The sequence below is a fragment of the Lycium barbarum genome, chromosome 4 (assembly GCF_019175385.1).
Source record: "Lycium barbarum isolate Lr01 chromosome 4, ASM1917538v2, whole genome shotgun sequence".
NCBI classification, from domain to species: Eukaryota; Viridiplantae; Streptophyta; class Magnoliopsida; order Solanales; family Solanaceae; genus Lycium; species Lycium barbarum.
The window spans coordinates 10,755,098-10,777,062 of NC_083340.1; the positions used below are offsets into that span (position 1 = coordinate 10,755,098).

A 21,965-nucleotide genomic window follows, 5' to 3' on the forward strand; every position below is an offset into this window, starting at 1 on the left:
GACCAGACCAATCAGAGATCGGAGCAAAGAGATATGATCGTCTCAAGATGGCTAGTAGTAAGTTGCTTAAAATTCGATAGAATCGACTAAGTTTTCTTTACGTATGCATTCCAGACCAATTTCGTAAACATCCATTGGGAATTTGAGAAAACTTAAAACACAAAAGTTGTATTCCTTTGAAATACCTTTCCAACGGTATATTGTGGAGCCCAAACAGAACTCTGTACAGGAAGTTATGCCCATTTTACCGAATACTGTGCAAAACCAACACAAGCCGCGTGAGAGCGCGTGCGACGCATCCGCTTTGTGGGACAATCACCCAAAAACACCCTATCTGACCAGGGACTTTTAGGGGGTCCCGCGATGGCCATGCATTGCGGGCCCATCCAGGAAAAGGGTCGGGTTTTGGGTCAAAAGTCGAATTTTCGTGTTTTCTCTTATATTTAAGCTTGGGGTTTATTTCCCTAACACCCCTAATCACAAAAAATCATTCTAAGGTAGGAGAGAACAAGTCCCAAGCCTCAAGAACCTTCCAACATAAGTTTTATCAGGATTCTAGTTTGAATTCAAGTCTCTAATCTCTTTCTAACTTGAGTAAACCCTTCTAATCGATAGAGTTGTGATTGGAACATAATTGTTGGACATGGAAACCCTAGAACTCGAATTCAAGAGGATTGAACTTCAAAAAGGTAATGCTCTACTCTCTAATCATTCATAGTAGTGAATTGATGAGTTCTTGGGAGAATAGTAAATGAGTTTAGTAAAGAGAATTACACGAACTATAGTAGGGTTTTGAATTGTTGACTTGAGATTGTTGTAATCATATGGGGGATGGAGAATGATGTTAATTACACCTAATTGAGATTGTAGAATCACCTAGAAGAAAATAGAATAGAAATTGGGTAAGGGAAACACCATTAAAGAAGGTTGTGGAGCTTTATGCCCACCAAATGTTTGATAGAATGCTTAGGTGACCAAATCATGGATATTATTGCTAATATGGAATCCTTTGACTTGTGTTGCTATAGATTAAAGTTGAAATGGTTGATGAATATTGTATTACGCTCAAAGGCCGGAATTAAGCTATGTGAGGCTAACTTTCTACGTTTGGGAATGTTAATGATTCTCCCTTGATAAGTTGGTATTTTACCAACTTATCTCTTCTTCAATCTTATATTTTTGCTATGTTTGATTGAGAAAATAGTGCATTTAATATCGTTTACATCTATTTTACAGGTTTTATGTGAATTAGAAGTGATTGGAAGAAACCAAGCAAAAATAAAGTCAAAAGAGGCTAAATTGGACAAAAACTGTCCAGTTTTGCAAAACCGTCAAAACTGAACAGTTTTGCAAAAACGGGACAGATTTGCAAAAAACGAAAATCAGGGACTGTTTTGGTCTAATTTTAAGTGGGAAAATTTTGGGACTACAAAAGCAAGCTTGAAGACATTATTTCTCATCTTTGGCCATTTACAAGACTTGGAGAACTGGGGTTCCAACACTCACACTTGGGGATTGAAGATTTGAAGTTTTGATGAGAAATTTCTTACCTCTTTACTCATTTCTTCAATTCCTTGCTATGTATTGAATAAAGTATACATTGTTAAAGTTTGGATTGAAACTCTTATTTTGCTTATGTATTGAATGATTTTTATTCCTAATGAAGTGAGTTAATGTTGTTTTAATTATTCTTGTTCTTTAATGTTTCTTAAGGGAATTGCTAACCCTAGGACTCGCCCATTTATTTCGATTTAAACTCGGAAGAGGCAAACTCGGGATTGGGAAAGAATAATTAACAAGAATTTGGGGCGTTAACCATCATCTAATGGAAATCGACCTAGGGATAGGCGACACCACTTGTAGCCATATTCGAGTGTTCTTAATGCTCCTAATTGCTTTAGGGATATTCAATTAGGTAGTCTAGTTAGTCTTCGGAAGAAGCTAATTTAGAGTCATTATCCGAGGCTAAGTAATATAAACTCACCATTATTTGTAAATCATGAAATACATTGGATTGTTACTTAAGCGTAGTTTCCTTTGTATCCATTTTTGTGGCCATTGATCGTTTTACTTGCTTTCTAGGTTAGTTTATGTTTTCACAATTAGTTATAATTTTCTCTCTAAATAACCTCTAAGTGTTTGGCATAGCTATTGTTGGTGATAATTCCTACTTTTCCTAATCGCCTATATATTGTTCTCCGTGGGATCGACCCAACTCATAGTTGGGTAAATTATATTTGCATACGACCGTGCTCATTCTAATTAATAGGGTGGATTTGGACGTTATCATCCCTATGCCACGTTCGTTTACAACGTTACCCATTGCCTTAGAAATATAGTTAAGCTTAGTTCCTTGAATAGTTGCAGAACTTCTATTCTCTAGTTTCATAGTTCATTCATGACTTTCATTCCCAATGTTGTGAGCTCAGTACGTAATCAATATAGACTTGTGTTTGATACCCATGAGTCTCAGTCTAGAATACTCAGCATGTTTATAAATAGTTAAAGCTTCAGTTTTCATAGTCAGTTCATGAATACATGTATGAGTGAATCATTGCCCAATATGTCAGTGTTGTATCTTTCAGCATGATTCTCAGTTCTTTTATGTAAATTGCTTAATGATGAACACCTATGTTATTGGACCTAAGGCCGCAGTTATGTATACGTATACTTGGGCATGAGGTCGTAGATTATGCACATATATATTGGGCCTAAGGCCGCAGATTATTTTCTCAGATAAACAGGTGGTTCCTCATTCAGAACAGGGAGTATTTATATCTTTACTTCCTTGTTTCAGTTATCAGTTATCAGTTCAGTTTCAGTATTTACATTTCTTTCTTCTAGTTGCTTTACATACCAGTGCAATTTAAATGTGTTGACGTCCCTATTGCCCGGGGCCTGTATCTCGCGATGCTGGTAACAATTTACAGGTTGACGATTCTTCTTGCTAGGACCTTCTCGTATCAACTGCTTGGTGAGCCCCAGTTCCCTCGGGGTGTTATCATACTTTCAGTCTTTATAGAGTTTTATCAGTAAGGTATTCGGGGGCCTTGTCCCGGTAAACAGTTAGTAGTTCAGTACTCTTTAGAGGCTTCGTAGACTATAGTCCAGTCAGTCAGACGATTAGCAGTTTTTATGTTAGCCTTTTCGGCTACTTATTCAGACTTATTCAGTATTTCCGCATTTATGATATTTCAGTCCGACCTTTAGTAGATCAGCATGTGCCAGTGTTGTTTCCCCATTTAGTATGTTTGATATCACATGTTGATTCAGCCAGCCAGTTGGTTTGCTCGGTCACATGAAGACAGGCACCGAGTGCCATGTTACGCCCAGGCCATGGTTCGGGCGTGACAGGAACCCTGCCATCACTAAGGAAATTAGTATTAAGTGGTTTCCCCCATCTCCTGGACGATTTAAACTCAATATGGATGGTGCCTTTTCAAATGCTACTAATTATGGAAGAATTGGTGGTGCGATTCGGAATAGTGCAGGTGATTGGGTTGTTGGATATGCTAGTAAAATTATAACCTTTAACCACACTATGGCGGAACTCCATGCCATCCATCAAGGTCTCCTATTTGTAGAGATAGCGCAACTGTTTCCACTGGAAGTAGAAATCGACTCGGTAGAGGTAATACAACTACTTGACAAACCCCAACCTCCTTATAACAATCTCATTTTCTCTTGCAGACATATGTTGAGGAAGTTGCAGAGTCCAGTGATGCGGCACACTTTTAGGGAAGCCAACAAGGTGGCACACTTTCTGGTTAAGCAAGGAACCCAGCTCCCTTCATGCAATCAACTATCTACTATGTCTACTCCTCCTCCGCTTATAATAAAAATAATGGATGCGGAGTAGGAGGGTGTTTTATCTAAGAAGCTAGTATCTATTTCTGTAATACTCTATCTAGTCTAGGTAACCTTAGCATTATCAGCTGTGATGACAATGGAAGTACCAGTACCGCTTTGGTAGCTACCCATGCTACTGCTTGCAGGGGTGGAGCCACCCTATACCAAGGGTGGTCATCCGAACACCCTTCGCCGGAAAATTGTATTTGATACATAGGTAAAATTTTATAAATTTGGGTTATATATTTCACAATGAACATTTTTGAACAATTATGTGGTGCAGTTCAGTGGTTAAGGGTGTTCAAAGTTAGTTTCGCGTCGTGGGTTCAATTCCTTGCTGGACATTTAGCTTTTTTAAATTAAAAACTCTCACAAGCACTGGGCTGATTTAGCTTTTTTAAATTAAAAACTCTCACAAGCACTGGGCTCTTTTCAAAAGTGTTAGATAATGTCCAAGCAAGGATCCAACATTTTATTTGGAATAGTAAGTTGTCAACTCAAAGGCAAACTTATGTTGCCAATTGTTTTAATTTTTCTTTCTAAATGTTTGTCTTAATTAAAATAATAAATCAGAAACATTTCACCCATACTTTTTTTAAAAAAATTCTTATGACAAAATTTGATAATCAAAGTTGCAGCTCAATATAAACTTTAAATCGAATAAAAATAATTATATTTGTGATTCATTAATATAGTACTAATACATATACCTAAAATTGCTTGATTATATTTTGCAAAAATATTGTATTTAAATTTATTAATGTTTTTCATACCACGTGATCCAAAATAAGTTTATTAATTTTATTTAAAAATAAAGTACATTTGACTTAATTTTTAATTACTCAAGAAAGTTTGTTTAAAACCTCATCGTCTAAAACTTATCGGACGGCGTCAAAAGATGATTGTTTGATTCTCTCTTCTCTGATTCTTTTATTACCTTTTAACTTTTTATTTTTGCTGGTGCCTGATCATTTTCTTTATTGGACTTCCTTGAGTAATTTTCTTTGCTCGACTAAAACTTTTAGTGAAATTAAAGCTCAAACACACATTTCAAACTTAAGCGATCGAATAATGCTCTCAGGACAAATTACAAAGGGACGGACAAAAATAAATATATTAATCATTTACTTTATAGTCTGAACACCCTTAGTTAAATTCCTGACTCCGTCACTGACTGCTTGTAATAATTTCCCACCTTAATATACGCTATAACTCTATTGTAATAATTTCCCACCTTAATATACGCTATAACTCTATAAGTATCATTTCTATAAAATAAAAACATGCTTTTAGGAATCAAAATTACTTTGAGCTTGAAGTAAGACCTTGCAACTTGCAAATAGCACGACTAGACTAGGCTGCCATGCAATCTAGTTTGGACCAATGTGTAGGGTTAAACATGGGCTGGCCCACCGTATCTCAAACCTTACCTCTTCTTTGCCCAACTTTTTATTAAACAAATAGTAGCATTGTATGGTCCTCATTTGGAAAATGAAATGGATCCTTGAGATTAACAATTTAGCTAGCTTATTTGCAACTGGTTTATATGATTGTAATAATCTGTCTGCTAAGTAGAGAAAATAATATGCATTGCATTGCTAAGAGATGAACTTTGTTGTGTCATGCTAGATTGACGAAAGTATAATTGTTGATTAACATAATATGATTGGTTAACAAAAGATATCCATAATTTTATTAAATTATATACATGACAAATAAAACAATGATAACAAAATCTATATAATTTAATTAGCTATAACGGATTATTTTATTTCTTTAGAGTATAGCATTAGACTTGATATCAAGAGTTACATGCTATTGTCGGTAAACTTAACTTGATTAGTAAAAAAAAAACTTAATTTTATTTTGCAACATAAAATGGGGTTTTAGGGGCATATGTTGAGTTGTGATGTCGGATTCATCTGAATTCAGTATTTGTATTATGCAGACCATAAGGTTATATGTAAAACTTCATTAAAATTGTGACAAATGATAACTCTGATACCATAATTCAAAATTTTAATAGGTCAAAAAAAGTACAAAACTAGTAATTAAAAAACTAAATTTCTCTTTAATTAATAAAATATTATACTAATAAATTACACTTTTAACATTTCTATAATAACTTAATTATAAATATAATCCTTACGTTTTAAATCAAATACTTGTATCTAGGGGCAGGCTTACGGTATTGAAAATTTTGGTTCGGTAATTTCGATTTTCGATTTTTAAAAATACTATATCATTACCAAATCAAATTAATTCGATATTTTTAAATTTGATTCAATAATTTGCAATATGGTAAATCGGTACCCTATAGTTTATTGAAGACTTCGACTATTCATGAAACGTTTCAATTATACCATATTAACACCTTACGCATGTAAAAGTATTCAAAAGAAAGTACAAGAATTTCTTTGGTTAATCAATTACAAAAAGGGCATTTCAATCAAGATAGAGTAGATAAAGTTTCAATGTCTAAACAATTATAATAATATACGATATGTGACTATATAGTTCGGTCCGATATTCGGTATTTCAGTATTTTTATAAATGTCAAATACCGTATACATACTAATATTGTACCAAAAATCATAATACCGAAACTACAGTGTCAAAAGTTTCAACTTCGGTGAGGAAATCGGTATCTTGTGTACCATGCCCGCCCCAACTTGTATCCCCTATACTATGTAAGAAACAGCCAAGAAGTTGTTACTAGTACTTAATAATTTCTGCGGCCAAGGATTGTTGAGAGATCAGTTTACCATGTCCTGAAAAAAAGCTCTTGCTTTTTCTTAGCCTTCACTTCTTCAAACATCCCACTATGTCAATGGCTTTATTCTCAGCTCCACCACTTCATTTCCCTCCTTCAAAACACCACACAACACACAAACCTTATCCTTCTCTAAGTTTCAAGAAACCCCATCTCACTTTCTTGGTTTCTCCGAAAGCTATTGATAATGGTTCAGGTAGTGTAAGTTCTACTTCTGCTGCTACTGTTGAGCCTGAAATACCTGAAGAAAAAGGTGTGAAAGTTGAGGAGTCAAATGAGGCTACTTTGGGGTCTAATGGGTCAGCTCCGGTAGCTTCTGCCGGAGCTCCGGTAACGGAGACTGTGAGGATGTTTCAAGATTCAAGATGGGTTGGTGGGACTTGGGATTTGAACCAGTTTAAGAAAAATGGAGAGACTAATTGGGATTCTGTTATTGATGCTGGTGAGTCTTTGGTTTAACTGCTTTCCATGTGGCTCCTTTTTACACTAATTTTGGTATTTGTTCTTTTGACATGCATTTCTTCCTTCCTTACTACTCCATCCGTTTAATTTATGTGATGTAATTTGACTGATTACGAAGTTTAAAAAATAAAAAAAAATTTGAATCTTGTGATCTAAAATAAGTTAAAATATTTGTGTGCTTATACGTGTAAAGTTTAAAATGTCTTTTTTTGTGACCGAATAAAAAGAAAAGTGTGTCATATAAATTGGGACAGAGAGCCGTTGTTATTGTCCTTCGATTTATGTTACTTTCTAGTGTGTCTTGATCTTTGCTTAGTGTACTGTTTTATTGGAATTACTGTTCCGTTTTCCTTTTTGACCTGCTTTGTTATTGCTTTATCCTAAGCGGAGGATAAGTTCTACACCTCCGTAGACCCCCACTTGTGGGATTACACAGGGTATGTTGTTGTTGACGTCCATTTCTTGTAGCTCATTATTTGATTTATGATTACCAATGTTGTACTTCAGTTTGGCTGCACATGAATGCTGTTCCTGGTGATACTTCTAGTAGCGACAATTTTTTTTTTCCTTAGTTGAATAACATGGAAGAGTTTGTTTAGTACTAGAGTTCGTTTAGTACTGATATTTGGACTATACAGTGAGGGAAAAAATGGTTAAGAAGTGGCTCCAGTAATTTTATCTTTAGTCCATGAGCAGGGGAGCTGGTGAACATTAAAAAGACTGGAATTAACCAAGAAATAGAACTTTCTACTATAAATTATGGAGCAAAGGGGGTTATTTAGCATTCTTTCATGACCAAAGTTGGATTATTTTTTGATATTTTTCCTTTTTGATAAAGTTCTAATTATATTCCTTTATTGGGGGAAAGGATGCTTTGACTTATGCTGGATACACTATCTTGAATCTTTTATCAAATGAATATGACGAGGCAGAATTTTGTAGATAATTGTCGCATTATGGCAAACTATGTGGTTTTTTTCTTAATAGTAACGCTGTTACTTATTGCTGCTTTTCCTTCATTTCAGTTGCTATGTCTTTGAATTAAGGTTATGGTCAGCCAATGTTATTCAAAAACTGTAATACACCGTAAAGTTTTTAACTTCTCATTCCTTCTTTCTTGCCGTGTACATATAATAGACGTGTGTCCCAATCATATAATTGTCTTAGCTCGATTTATGGTACAACTGGAAGCAATAAAGAATAGCAAACATCATCTGTATCTCTTTTTCTATGTCTCCTTTTTGGGTCATTGATATGAAACTGCTTGATTCAATAACAATTGAATGGCTATATCTGCAGAGGTTAGGAGAAGGAAATGGTTGGAAGATAACCCAGAGTCATCAAGTAATGAAGCTCCTGTGCTTTTTGACACCTCCATTATTCCATGGTGGGCATGGATGAAGAGATTCCATCTTCCTGAAGCTGAACTTCTCAATGGTTTGCTTATACCCTATTTCTTAAATACAAAGCTCTAAATATATCTTTACTAAACTGATCAACTAATTGAATACGTAATCTAATGCAGGTCGTGCTGCGATGGTTGGCTTCTTTATGGCCTATTTTGTGGATAGCTTGACCGGTGTAGGCCTAGTTGACCAAATGGGCAACTTCTTTTGCAAAACACTATTGTTTGTATCTGTGGCTGGTGTGCTTCTGATACGCAAGAATGAGGATATAGAAACACTCAAGAAGTTGGTAGACGAGAGTACTTTTTATGACAAGCAGTGGCAAGCATCTTGGCAAGACGAGAACTCAAGCAGTTCAAAGGACTCTTGAACACATTTCTCACATAAGTGTTGATTTTCATATATTCGGAAAATTGCAATTAGGTGATGGCACCATGCTAGTCAGAAGGGAGCGGAAAATTGTATTCACCATTTTGTTTTAGTTCTTAATGTATCTTCTTTCCTTTTTTTTTTTTTTTTTTTTTTGTTTTTGACTATGATTTTTTTTTTTCCTATGTAGTGAACAACTTTTTAGCTGATCTATGATATTATTTTGTCAGATGGCATAGTCATGCTTCAAACTGGAGCCTTGTTTGCAGATGTTGTAACTCTATTCTTGTTTATTACTCAGGTTTGGAACAGATAGCTTCTTATTGGCAAAAGGTAAGTCTGCAGTGGACTCCCGGGTGTCTTTAAATAAGGGAAAAAAGCACTAGCAATGACTTTAGAATTGGTCACCAATGCCTATAATTGGCTGATTGGCTCTTCTATCACAAAGCTTAGAAGTGTCATTTTCTTGTATTAATGATTGTTATATGTTAAGTTCTGTGACAACCTCTTGCTACTGTAACGGAATTTAAGGGGAACAAAGGCCCTTAGATAGGATTTCATCTATGAATAGAAGAGATTTTCTTTCTAGTAGAGCTCATCACAAACTCCAGGACTGCGAAGGCCTACGGGCACTGATCCTTCTATTCAAAGTTTTCTTTCTCCTCTTGAATGTAGTTTGTCCTACAACTTGCTAGAGTGAAGGTTATTCAGTGTAAGTAAGTCACTCTTAACCTTATAGTGAATTCAGATATGCTACGGTAGGAGCTAATGAAAGTCATGTCACTGATCTAACTCAATAGGCTACTGGTGCTTATTATGTTCCAATGTATTTCTTGTTAGATTGATTGATTTCTAATTTTTTTGTTATTAATGATTCTTTGATGTAATCATTGTCCAGAATTGATCAATTCACTCGGTAGTTTTTGAGCACTAGATTACCATGAAAATAAAGAAACTGATATTTGTTTATTAGGTGGAAGAGGACCCTCCTTCCTTCATGGTTTAACGTTTATGTCACTATTGTGAAAAAGAGTCACTACCCAGATGTTTGGTCATTAAAGTTGCCTTCACTTTATTTTTAACACGAGATCATCTGGAACTGGAAGACTATTAGCTGCTGTCCAAATTCTGCTGCTCTCTTTTTGTTGATTTGTACTTTGGTAAATAGAGCTTTTACTTACCAAAGAAAAGAAATATTCAACTTTTTTTTAAAACAATCTGTTGCCCCATTATTTAATGCACTTCCATTTAATTTGGAAAACTACGTTTATTTCCTTAAAAAATGTGTCTTCCACATGCCAAAAGATCATTGATTCAACAGTTGGGGTGTAATTATCAGATGGTACAACTGATTCTCCGAAAATGGACCTACTTTGATGCTGAAATTATTTGAAGCCAGGTGGACAAAAATTAGAGGCAAGTGAAATATCCCATTCCCCTCTCATAAAATCTGAACAACGAACATATTAAGCACACTGATTGCGGAAAAGAAAAGGAAAGCTGCGCTTTCTAAACCTTGCATTATCTTTTTGGCTGAGCATGTATAGTCCTGGTAAATTAAATGGAATATTTATTTATATCTTGGAGTGCAAAGAATTTTTACGAGTTTACTGTGATCAGTTACAATAGATTAATTATCCTCTTTTTTAAGTTACCCGACCATGTTCATTGTAGATGGTTACCTACAATTAGCTTTTATTATCAGTGGACAAAAATTGAAACCTAAAAAATCCCATCAATTAAGAAAATCCATTTTTCCAATATTTTAAATTTGGCACCTTACCAGACTAGTGAAAATTGAGCTGCTTAGCAACAGTAATTAGAGGGAAAAATAATCTACGAGTGGTTGATATAGGCTTTTAACAGAGACATAAAAAGGATGGTAACACTAGCACAACATAAAGTATCCACCTATGTTGATTCATATAGTTTAATGATTTAAATGTCTTTGTTAACTAACCATATACATCATTTTATACGTTATCATCACCAAAATGATAAAGACAAAAGGAGAAAGAAAAGTAAACACAAAGCAAATAGCAAAGTACTTCCTTTTCAAAGTAGAATTCATTGTTTATTTTTAAAATTATGTATCTTAATCATAATTTAGATTTCATATTTGGAAGGACCTTCCTTATTTTAATATATTCGGTTACGATCTTAACAATGAATTAAGACTTGGCTATCTTTCTTATTTTGGCCTGCATTCCACACTCTATAAACTATCAACCAACATTTTCCTATATCATTTCTCCACCTTTTAGACTCACATTCTTTTTATCTCCAAATTCTTCACCTATACTTCCCTCCCTCTTTCTTCCAATAAGCTCCTCCCCACTTACCCCCCACCCCAACCCTCTTCCGCCCCCAAATATTTGGAGGTGTGGAAAGAGCAGCTGCGAGAAGCGAAAAAACCATAAAAAACCGATAGGTGTTCGCGGAGGTTACTACAGAAAAACCCTTGGTTCTGGAAAACGGATCACAATTACATCCACTATAAATAAAACAAAAAAAAAAAAAAAAAAAAAGAACCCCATTATAGAAATTAAAAAAAAAAAAAAAATGCCGACAAGAATGGTTAGTGCTATGATCAACCTTAGTCTTCTTTTGAAATTTTCTTGAGAAAGTGATGTTTGATTCTTTCTTTTTGGATTGTTTAGGTAACATACTTGAGAGAAAGAACTGTATATGTGGCAGTTCTTGTAGAGGGGCCAAGAAAAAGGAGGAGCAGTTCAACAAATAACAAATATTATCGTCATCAGCATCATCAACATCTTCATGTTAGACATGTTGCTAATGGTGGAGGATACAATAGAAAAGCTCAGCTTCTTGAATACTCAAGAAATCTTCGAGCTTCGTCTCGATCACAGCCATCAACACCCCTGGTTCCGAAGCCAGTCCAAAGACAGAATTCTCAGGTTCTAATCTCACTAATATATGCATTCATGAAGGATTTAACTTATTTACACTGACAATTCTTTACACCATCAGAACATTTTAACGTGTTGTACGATAAAAGTATTTGTAACCCATCTTTAACACATTTATCACATGAGCATTGATTCTTACAGTCCAGAAGTATTTTTCCAGATTGTTGCAGTGAAAAACAAGCCCAAACATGTAACTGTTCCAACTTGTATGGGAAACTGGAAATTTGTTATGCCAAGGTTCCTCAGATCATTCACGTCTCAGAACAAGAAATCCAAGAAAAAGAAGAATATGGCTTCTAAAACCAATAAAATAAAAGCCCTGGTGAAAAGTTTTCAAGTAAGTCATTCGCTTACAAGTTATAATAAACAATTCTAGCTTTTCCAGCAATCTTTTGCATTATAAAAACACTCACTTTCTTTCAGGTTCAAAGAAAGCCTGGCCTTTTCTCCAAATTTTTTGCCTCGCTACGAAACAGTCGTCGATGAACAGACTCATCACCTAAGTCCAACAATCATGGTGTTCAAAGGTCCATAAATTAACAAACTGAAGAGTGATAAATCTTACTTGCATGTCCCCTTTTCATTTCATTTTACTTCTTTTTCTTTCCCCTATTTAGAAGGACGTCACCTGAATGATTTTCGCTTATTTAGGTAAACTGCATTACAGTCAATCTTAGTCTGATTACAGTGTATGCTAAAATGCAAAACTTTATTTATTGAAGATATATACAAGAGCATCATCACTGTAAAGTGCTGCTTACAAACACAGCTAAAGGCACTCGAACCGTGTGCTTTTTGTTACCTTGGAACACGATTTCGCCGAACGAGTAAACATTGGTTGTTTGAGTTGCATTTAGGACAATGTTAATATGTCTTGAAGCATTTGCAATGATCTTAAACACTTTTGGTGTTACAGAAACACTCACGCCTAGAGGCTCTTGCACGATCACCTCATATTTTTCATCTACACCTCCCACGTTAGTCACCCTCCTGATCACATTTCTCGAGCCTACCAAATTTGAAATTGTCACACTTGGCGTGTTTAAATCTGAGCACCACGCTTTTTTGTTATTCGGACATCCAACTCCAACTGCTCGTCTTACAGACATTTCATCCACTCCTGGAACTGAGCATAAAAATAGCACGTAGTGTTTAAAACTTGCCTTAAAAACAAGTCCAGGGTCAATGGCTCGAGATGGATTGACAAGTCCGGCTCCAAAATCAAAAGGAGTAGCTGGAGACAGCTGGTTGGTTTGTTGGGCTAAAATGGGGGTGCTAGAGCGGCCAGTTACATCTGCAGTTGTCATCATTGCAGATGTAATGGCTGCAGGACTCCACCCGGGATGCTTTTGTTTTATCAGAGCAGCAATTCCAGCAATGTGTGGAGTAGCCATGCTCGTTCCAGATAATAGTGCAAAATTCTGTCCTGTTAAAAGGACTAGTTTTCAATAACATTCTTGAGATCAGATATAATTGATACAGTCAAACCTCCAATCAAAAAAACATAATTGATACAGTCAAACCTCTCTATAACAACGTTGTTTGTTCCGATATTTCTTTGGCTGCTATAGCGAAATGCTGTTATAGAGAACAATATAATATAACATAACATGAAAGATAGGTTTCAGAGAAAACATGACTGTTATAGTGAAATGTGTTATAGAGGATGGCTGTTATAGAACATGGTTGTTATAGTGAAATGTTGTTATAGAGAATGGCTATTATAGAAAACATGGTTGTTATAGTGAAATATTGTTATAGAGGATGCGTCCTATAGTGAAATGTTGTTATAGAGGATGGCTGTTATAGTGAAATGTTTTTATAGGGATGGCTGTTATAGAAAGGCATGACGGTATTAAAAAAAAGGCACCAAAATATAGGTGGACGGCAGATAATTCTTGAGTACCCCTATCCAAGTGTGTCAAAGCTGCATTTGTATAATCATACCTTTGATGTATTGATCTCCTTCACTAGCAGGGCTCCAGGAAGCCCATATCGAGGATCCCGGAGCCATGATGTTTGGTTTAAGGACGTCAGCAGCGTCTAAGAGTGCATTGTTCACATCAGGACCTCTAGATGAATACAATGCCACAACTGGATCCTGCCTCGTATAACTAGCTTCTCTCCCGTCTAAAATTCTTGCTGTAGCTCTGAAACTAATAGCCTTTCCACTTCTACTTCTTAATGTGTTCGAGTTATAGTATTCGCGCAGAGCCTGCACCAGACAACAAAGAGTACCAGAATTAATACAGAGTTAACAGTCTTATCAAGTAATTTCTTAGGCCAGTGAAAACTATTTCTTAGAGAAATCTGTTCCCTGATAAAATTGTTCAAAATCTATAGATTAAGGGCGGGTTTGCTATAGAGATTATGTTTTTCAATTTTCTCATGTTTGGTTGGTTAAATTGTTTTGGAAAACATTTTCTGAGGAAAACAGGTTCCTTAAAAATGAGGAAAATGACTTTTCTAATGGAAGTAGGGAAAACAAGCTCCATAAGTGGCGTTACAAGTTCATTATCTCCTTCCCACCCTCAAGGCCCCCATCACTTGAACATCCCACCCCCACCCCTAAACCCCCACTCCCCACCCCATAATGTTTTGATATATACATATAAATGCTCTTGGGACAATATTTTTTTGCTTACTTGCCAAGCACTAGAAAATAAGTAAGAAACCCACTTGTTTTTCAAGAAAACATTTTCCGTTGTACCAAAACACCCCAAGTAGAACTTTTCGAAATCGTGGAGTTCTTGGAGATTGAACCAAGAAATGTACAATATGTACTAATTGTGGTTTCAGATGAAACCATTCATGTTGTTCCTGGTGGTTATGGAAATGAGATTGATACCGTGGAGGCTTCCATGTTGTTTAAGATTAGACCAGGTACCGACAAAGTCATAGTAGCTCCCTTAATTTGTTCAGAACCAATATCAGGGTCCATTGTCAGTACAAATCCAGCAGCCCCGATTTTTTGTATTGTATCAGCAACAGTGGCTATGCTTGCTGCCTCTGATTCAAAATCAAAGGTATACGTGCATATTACTATCTTCCCATGAACCAAAGTTCGAACAAATGGTTCCGTCTCCTGGCAGCTCTCTACTGTCAAGAGAGCAGAAGTAGTGTTCCCTTTACAAACATCAGATGCAGCAGCAAGTGGGAAATACACTCCTGAAAGCGTTGGGGCTGCAAAGTAAGATGCAAAGACCACATTTTCAGTGACCAAAAAGGAAGAAACAGCCACTAGAATATAAATAATGCGAAAATCTAAGTGGTAAGGGGACTTAACGTGAAAGGCCACTGCCAGAGAAGCTATGTTCATTGCCTAGAACAATTGAATTGTTATATCTACGATCTGTAGTAGAGGCAGCAACACTTGTGATCCATGGACTAAAGGAAAGAATGGAAGTTGAAGAAGGACCGCCATTTCCAGCAGCTTGAACAACCAGCACACCAGCTCTTGTTGCAAATAAAAGCTGCATTTCCAGAACATTGAGGAAAGCAGAAGGACCGGAAGGAACACTTGCTGGCCCTACAGAAAGGCTTAGTATATCCACTCCATCTTCAACTGCCTAAATGATAAAAATGTTTTCCCAAGACAACATTGGAGTATTAGCCGCTTCAATTAACAAGTAGTAAAAATCTTAGAAAAGAAGGGAAAGGTGCATAATATGTTAGTATTTACTATTCATTGGCAATTTTTAACCTGATCTACCGCAGCCACAACATCTGACATGAAACCTCCAAAAGAGTACATGGCCTTATACACAGCAATCCTGTTAGAAGATGCAGCATGGTTTTTCTTTATTAAGATCAAACTTCACATGTGAAATTCTTGATAGAAAGATGGAAAATTAAACTAATATTACCCTGCTCCTGGAGCCATACCACTTGCGTAGCCATAGTTGAAATGGTTGACGATGACAGGAACATGATGATTTCCTGCTGCAGTTGATGCTGTATGGCTGTTACTTCGAAACATCTTTTATAGATTATGAACAGGTATTATCGTTCAAATATATCAAATAGAACAAAACAAAAATGGTTAAAAAGGTACTAAAGAATACTACTCCTACGTATGCAGTTCATGCTAAATATTAAGTCACTTGCCTTCCATGTCCATCAGCATCAAAAGGGGAAGCATAGTCACGAGAGGTGTTAAATTCTCCAGCAGCAGTTGCAGCTCTTGCAAAATATTGTGCTCCAACTATCTTGTTGTTGCAGGCTATTTCTGGAAATCTATCCCCCGTGACACACTTCCCTTTGAATTTTCCACTTTTCACAACTGTACCCTTTCCAGCACCATTTGATGCTTGAGATAAAAAACTCGGATGGAATGGATTGATTCCAGTGTCAATCATACCAATCACAACGCCTGCTCCTGAAGCCGTAGGGCCACCTAATTTCGGCCAGACACCAGCACGAAGTCCTAAAAAGTCAGGTGTATGTGTTGTCAACTTCTTCATCTTCACATCTTCATAAATGGCTCTAACGCCTTCTGCATTCTGCAGAATATCAAGGGCCTGCAGCAATATAACACTTACATTTCTTTGAACATTTAGCTAGTCAACAGAACAAAAACAAGAACATGTTTAAGACATCAGTCCCGAGGAAGTCGAAGTCAAATAGAATAAAACCTCTTTATTACGACGTCATTTATCCGGATACTTTTTGGTTGGTATAGCGAAATGTTGTTATAAAGAACATAATATGAAAGTCGGTTCCAAAGAAACTTGGCCGTTTATAGTGAAATGTTGTTATAGGTAATAGGATGATTGTTATAGAGAGGTTTCACTGTACTGGCTAATAAAGATTTCAAATGCCTACCTCAGCAGATGTCAGATGGATGGCAAATCCATTGATCAAATGAGTATAGCTGTAAACTTTGGTATACACACTTCTTTCTAGGAGAGATCCTAGAAGCATGTCATGTTGTTTTCTCATGTTTTCTTTGTATGTATCAATATCTTCAAAATTCCTGCAAAAAAGATAGGCATAATAAGCAATAATAAAGCAGAATGCATGCTTAATGGCTAGACTAAATCAGGTCAAGAGTTCTTACTTTGATTTTGTAGATACAAAAGGGGCATCTTTCATTAGAACTATGAAGATTTTTGCATTTGCCATGAAGGGCTCCCATATAGTGATAAACGAGAGGGCAATGAAGGTTAACATGGTTGCCATTACTAGAGATTTGGTGTATTGAACATTAAAGGAAAGGCAAAGCAGCTACCTTTAAAAGACTATTGTTTTGCATGCATGATTTTCTCATTTTCAACCCACCATCCGAGTTCATTTGGTTTTGCACCCCTTCATGCGTGGAATGGGTTATTACTTGGGGGTTTTTCTTCTTTTTTTCTTTACTTTCTAGCTTTTAGGAGTAGATCATGCATTCATGCTAATTTCCCACTAGGATAAGTATATTGGTACAAATTTCAAATTTGCTACAACTTACAAGAGCATTGGCTTTTTTCATTTGGTATCCCACTAGGTGTCCAGTATCCACTTTGGAGCCCGAATAATCTGGATTCGCATCAAAAAGTACACCTTGGGACTAAAGTACTTTCTACCCAAGATGACTCCATAGCCAAGACTCCAATCCAAGACCGCTGTCTAAGGATGGGGAGGCCTTATTTCAGTGACTTTCTTCTCTTTTTCTTTTTTGTTCTTGTCTAAACTTTGCAAATTTCAGTTCCACTTCTTTTCTGTTTTTTTCACACAATTTTTTACTCCATTTTTTTTTTTCAACCCCTAGACTATGTTCTTTAAGGAGACACATGTGAATTTCCTCGTTTGTGCTCGCTATGACCTTGTGGTTTAAGTTGAAGTGTAGGTCTCATTTGCCTAAAGTAGATTTTGCTCGAGTCAATTGCAAACTTGACCCAAAGACCACAGGTAGAATCAAATTTGAACCTGAGAAATCAACTGGCTCAGTAACTCTTAAATATTGTTGACAATTCTCTGCAATATATAAGTGGTAACAAAATCAAATTAAGGCCTAAAGTAAGAGATCAGCTCGTGTTATGGTGGCTGCACAGGGAGAAAAAAGGGAAGAAAATATCTAATCATCAGCCTTAGATATACTTCAAAACAAGAGGCAATTACTTGCAAATTTTCATTGAGATATCAAAACTAAGCAGTAAATTGTATACAACTTGTTGGAGAAAAAACTAATACTCAATAAGAAAACATAAGGATGGTGGATTGTTCCCTCAGCTTCAAATCGCTTGCAGAGTGGACATTCACAACACAAAATTGGAGCTCCTCAAGAACAACAATATGGTACATACTGAGGGGGTAGATATACATGTGTTCTTTAGCTAACATACGTGACCCGTAATTATACAGTAAATATGAGGATGATAGTAACAATTAGCTATATAGCGGGCTCGGCCGAACAGAATCACCCATCTAGATAGAAGGGTCGTTTACTCCCTATTCTTTGAGAGGTTGCTTGCGGATAGAAGGGTCGTTCACTCCCTATTCTTTGAGAGGTTGCTTGCGACAGTGGCATTAGCTAGGCAATCAAGGCAAGCCGAACAGAGTCAGTCCTAGGGTGAAGATCATTGGATCGGAAAATGGATTGAGCTGGCTAATTACTTGCACTCCAGAGGAAAGCAAATTTTGTAGCGTAATTCAGCAGGTACTGGATCTTTGCTGCCTAGTGTATTCCCAAAGTGCAATGGCACCACTGACATGAACGTTGAGTGATCGAACTATTCCCAACTGCGGGATTTCTATGCAAGCATCCAGAATGTGAATTATGTCCACCGGTATACCCTCTTTTTCTCGGCCAAGGACTAAGACCTACATGTATTCAACCAATCATCAGACTCATTACAAATGTACTGTCCTGAGGATATCATGAATAACATCAATATATCAATTTATTTTACGGATCATGAACAAAATCAGTAACAAAATCACAAACTTCCAAAGGCTAGAATAATTATCTAAAACTACTTACTATCATAACTTTCAATTCATTTCATGAAAGAGAAATTTCAAAAAAGTAGTTTGTGTCTTCACGAAAGATTGGTGTCATGGTCAACTAGGTGATACATACGTTTCCAGTTTAGCATTAGCACACTCTTTTTCCTAACCATTTCTTATACAAACCACATGGTATACAATATTATAAACAATAAAAAGATATTGATACTTGGTATAACATAGCGCTTCAAATTAACAGCAAACAGAAGGGTACACTACTTCATTGGTCTTACTATTTACGCACATGGCATGTGGCCGATGTTGACAATAGGTGACATCAAACTGGTGCAGATTATTTCACAATAGTTTTTTACTCAAGGAAAGAAGACGAAACCACCATGTTGAACGTATGAAACTCACCGTCCTCTTAGGAAACACGTATCGGTCAAGAGAAATGCTGTTTGCTGTTTGCTCCAGACCTAAGATGGAGAAACCTTCTTGCTTCTTCTTTTCCAAGAAAACTTTCATACCACTAACTGGGACTTCAACAATGGGTACCCATTTCTCTGCAGTCACACTACACATACAACAAATAGTTCCAGTCAATTGCAAAGGTGCCCATAATCATGATTATCCGTATAACCAAGCATTTCTTCTCCCACTTAGAGAACACATTCTTTCTCTATCAATGTACTTACCCATTCATTGGTAATACTGATCTAAAATTCCAATTCACTAAAACAAAATTTTACATGCAGAATTTGCAAGTCCAGCTAACTCAGTTCTTTCAAGTTCTCTTTATATTTTTTTTTTCTTTTTACCAATCAAGAAAAGTCTTTGAAGTTTTTCTTCCGAAGTACTTATCAAGGCGGTTCATTTAATATTAATCAACTGATGCTTATTTTGTTGGTTCTTCATGTTACTTATCAAAAGACAATTTCAGTTGATTTGTACATTTTGTTACCATTTGCTGTAAACATGCAGCTCCTTTCACTAAAATCACCTTGACCATAATGTTAATCTATAAGTCAAAGTGCACAGGCATACTCCATTAATTTTTGCACAAAGACATGAAATATTAAGAGACTTCAAAGAGTTTACGGGTTAGTTCATTATATCAGGCAATCCAGTTTTACTTTCAATTGTGCAACAGCAACCGCATCATCTTTATTCTATTCAAGGATGTCATCAGATCCTCATTTATAAAAGTTTAGTTAAGCTCTATATAAAGGCAAGAAATCTCATCAATCATCCATTTCACTGAACCCTGTCTTGCTTCAGATTTCTTTGCATCTGCAATGTGAAAAATTAAAGCAAAGCCAAAGCACATGCAGTAATACCATCAATACCTGATCAATTGGAATTGCTTGTCTTTCATTACTTTTTTGTCAGCAATGGTCAGTACAGATGCTCTAAATACCTGTTACGAGTCAATCAGAAAGAACAATGAACCTCCTGAAACTACAAAAACATGTGCATACAAACACCCAAATCCACAAAGCACAGAAACAACAACGTGATTGCACACCTCACAAGTTCGTGCCAATCCTGCAAGATTAGGTATCCGATCAATTAGTGATGCTACGAGGATAATATCTTGCCGACTTGCTTCCGACTTATCAAAAGCTACAGTTTTTAAGCGCAGCAACTGATCAAGAAGCTGATCTTCCTTTTCTATGTCTGCATTTACAGAGAAGCACCAAGTAGGACAATCAATGAGATAAAATTCTTGAAAATACTTGAGATATAAACTGTGGAAAGTGATGGAAAGACCCTTCTCATAACTTTCAGAACATGACTACTGTTATATATCATACAAGTTCACACTGTTACTTAACAAGGGTCGACAGCGTTACATCTAATTTAAGGTTAAGCTTACATATGTATTGTATTCAATGACTTGCAATCGAGTTTGACCTTTATTTGTTAGTGACAAGCAGGTGAAACTAAAAGTTACATTAAGGTAGCCTTTCCAAGACATCAATAGGAGCAGATAAACATGAAGTTTCTTACTCCTTGTCAGTTTGCGAAATGCGAAATAGTATTTCCATTTTGTAGAAGAACCGAGTCAATCCAGGCCCAGACCTTATAAATTGTCGGAGTCCACAATTTTCAAGTTTGTTGAACGACGACAAAATTAAACACATCCCAAGATAAATAATAAACTGACAAGGAATAAGAAACTTCAAGCTAATAATCTTAATGACATGAACTGTTATACTATGATATTCTATCCAATATAGAAGTAAAGAAATTTAAGAGTTAGTATCTTCATGTTTGGCTTCAGCACTGAAGAATATATCAAAACCTTTGGTAGTTACCTAAAACAAAACAAGGGAATGGAAGTTTTTCTACGCTCTCCTTTCCTTTCCATCCTTTTCTGTAGTTCGAGAATGTTGAGGAAATGGACCTTGGGTCTAACTCAACCCCAACAAACTAGCTCATAAAGGGAAGATTACCCAAGACCATATAAGAAGCATAAACCTATTCTCTCAACTAACCTGGGACATTTAACATGGGTCCCCACACGGCCAGAGGTGGACATCTGGAGTGCGGATACATAACATTGGGACCCAACATTGCGTAAACCAAGAATTGAGATGGGTCTGACTCTTGCACCATATTACGAAAATCTACCTTGGCCTAACTCCACAAAAAAAAAAAAAAAAGTAGCTCAGGAGGTAAGGAGGATTTTCCAAGACTAGATAAGGAGACAACAACTCATTACCTCAACCAATGTGGGATACTTAACACAAAAACAAAGTTAAGAAATAAAAATGCTTTTCCTCGAGGGAGTGGATGGGGATCGGAGGAAATTCCAGGAAAGCATATTATGTACATTGCGCAAGTGACAAGCACACAAGTTGAATTATTCATGCAATGAACTTATTGGTCTAACGAATTAATTGTATGGACAATTTATACTATGCTTCCTCTGTGTAATTCTGGACAAGGTGGGAGTGGCCTCGGTGGAGGATAAGATGCGGGAATCGCGGCTGAGATGGTTCGGACATGTGCGGATGTACGGATGCCCTAGTGCGGAGGTGTGAGAGGTTGGCTAGGAATGATTCTAGGAGAGGCAGAGGCAGGCTGAAGAAATATTGGGGAGAGGTGATTACACAGGATATGGCGCAGGTCCAGCTTACCGAGGACATGACCTGAGATAGTCACACATTAGGCTCGAAGGCTAGCAGGTAGTTTAGCGTTGTCCTACTTAGTCATAGTATTATTCTTGTAGTTTTATTT

General features: G+C 36.4%; 4 protein-coding genes across 8 annotated transcripts in view; 2 read left to right on the top strand and 2 right to left on the bottom strand.

Annotated features, from left to right (window-relative positions):
* The first annotated feature begins 6,547 nt into the window (after positions 1 to 6,547).
* On the top strand, positions 6,548 to 9,110 carry LOC132635183 (light-harvesting complex-like protein 3 isotype 1, chloroplastic). Its single transcript, XM_060351463.1, has 3 exons — positions 6,548 to 7,064; positions 8,384 to 8,521; positions 8,610 to 9,110. Exons 1-3 carry the CDS (start codon positions 6,674 to 6,676, stop codon positions 8,858 to 8,860), a joined length of 780 nt encoding a protein of 259 aa, XP_060207446.1. The 5' UTR covers positions 6,548 to 6,673; the 3' UTR covers positions 8,861 to 9,110.
* A 1,940-nt stretch (positions 9,111 to 11,050) lies between these two features.
* LOC132635185 (uncharacterized) lies at positions 11,051 to 12,539 on the top strand. The gene is made up of 4 exons (XM_060351470.1): positions 11,051 to 11,436; positions 11,520 to 11,777; positions 11,950 to 12,126; positions 12,213 to 12,539. The coding sequence occupies exons 1-4, from the start codon at positions 11,422 to 11,424 to the stop codon at positions 12,273 to 12,275; spliced, it is 513 nt and encodes a 170-aa protein (XP_060207453.1). The 5' UTR covers positions 11,051 to 11,421; the 3' UTR covers positions 12,276 to 12,539.
* On the bottom strand, positions 12,530 to 17,766 carry LOC132637144 (subtilisin-like protease SBT2.5). The gene is made up of 9 exons (XM_060354282.1): positions 16,849 to 17,766; positions 16,614 to 16,764; positions 15,897 to 16,309; positions 15,656 to 15,751; positions 15,493 to 15,562; positions 15,076 to 15,358; positions 14,638 to 14,972; positions 13,737 to 14,004; positions 12,530 to 13,215 (listed from the first exon to the last, which is right to left on the bottom strand). Exons 1-9 carry the CDS (start codon positions 16,968 to 16,970, stop codon positions 12,530 to 12,532), a joined length of 2,424 nt encoding a protein of 807 aa, XP_060210265.1. The 5' UTR covers positions 16,971 to 17,766.
* Positions 17,767 to 17,867: 101 nt separating this feature from the next.
* LOC132635184 (uncharacterized) overlaps positions 17,868 to 21,965 on the bottom strand; it is a 35,769-nt gene continuing 31,671 nt past the window's right edge. For 4 of the 5 annotated variants that reach the window (XM_060351466.1, XM_060351465.1, XM_060351464.1 and 1 more), the window contains 4 exons: positions 20,248 to 20,399; positions 20,069 to 20,139; positions 19,140 to 19,296; positions 17,868 to 18,593 (listed from right to left, as the gene is read on the bottom strand). In XM_060351466.1, coding sequence (XP_060207449.1) covers positions 18,423 to 18,593; positions 19,140 to 19,296; positions 20,069 to 20,139; positions 20,248 to 20,399 — 551 coding nt within the window. In that variant the 3' untranslated portion in view covers positions 17,868 to 18,422. Of the gene's footprint in view, positions 18,594 to 19,139; positions 19,297 to 20,068; positions 20,140 to 20,247; positions 20,400 to 20,535; positions 21,363 to 21,965 lie in introns of those variants that run through there. The other variant, XM_060351468.1, reaches the window with a different exon arrangement.

Bases quoted from the DNA above. Each gene is read 5' to 3' on its own strand.
- LOC132637144 (XM_060354282.1), bottom strand. From the start codon at position 16,970: ATGGCAACCATGTTAACCTTCATTGCCCTCTCGTTTATCACTATATGG. The intron at 16,765-16,848 runs GTAAGAACTCTT...TCTTTTTTGCAG, and splicing joins TTTGTATCTACAAAATCAAA to GAATTTTGAAGATATTGATA. The intron at 15,563-15,655 runs GTAATATTAGTT...ATCTTCTAACAG, and splicing joins GGTATGGCTCCAGGAGCAGG to GATTGCTGTGTATAAGGCCA.
- LOC132635185 (XM_060351470.1), top strand. The intron at 11,778-11,949 runs GTTCTAATCTCA...GTATTTTTCCAG, and splicing joins TCCAAAGACAGAATTCTCAG to ATTGTTGCAGTGAAAAACAA. The intron at 12,127-12,212 runs GTAAGTCATTCG...ACTTTCTTTCAG, and splicing joins CCCTGGTGAAAAGTTTTCAA to GTTCAAAGAAAGCCTGGCCT.
- LOC132635183 (XM_060351463.1), top strand. From the start codon at position 6,674: ATGTCAATGGCTTTATTCTCAGCTCCACCACTTCATTTCCCTCCTTCA. The intron at 7,065-8,383 runs GTGAGTCTTTGG...CTATATCTGCAG, and splicing joins GGATTCTGTTATTGATGCTG to AGGTTAGGAGAAGGAAATGG. The intron at 8,522-8,609 runs GTTTGCTTATAC...AATCTAATGCAG, and splicing joins TGAAGCTGAACTTCTCAATG to GTCGTGCTGCGATGGTTGGC.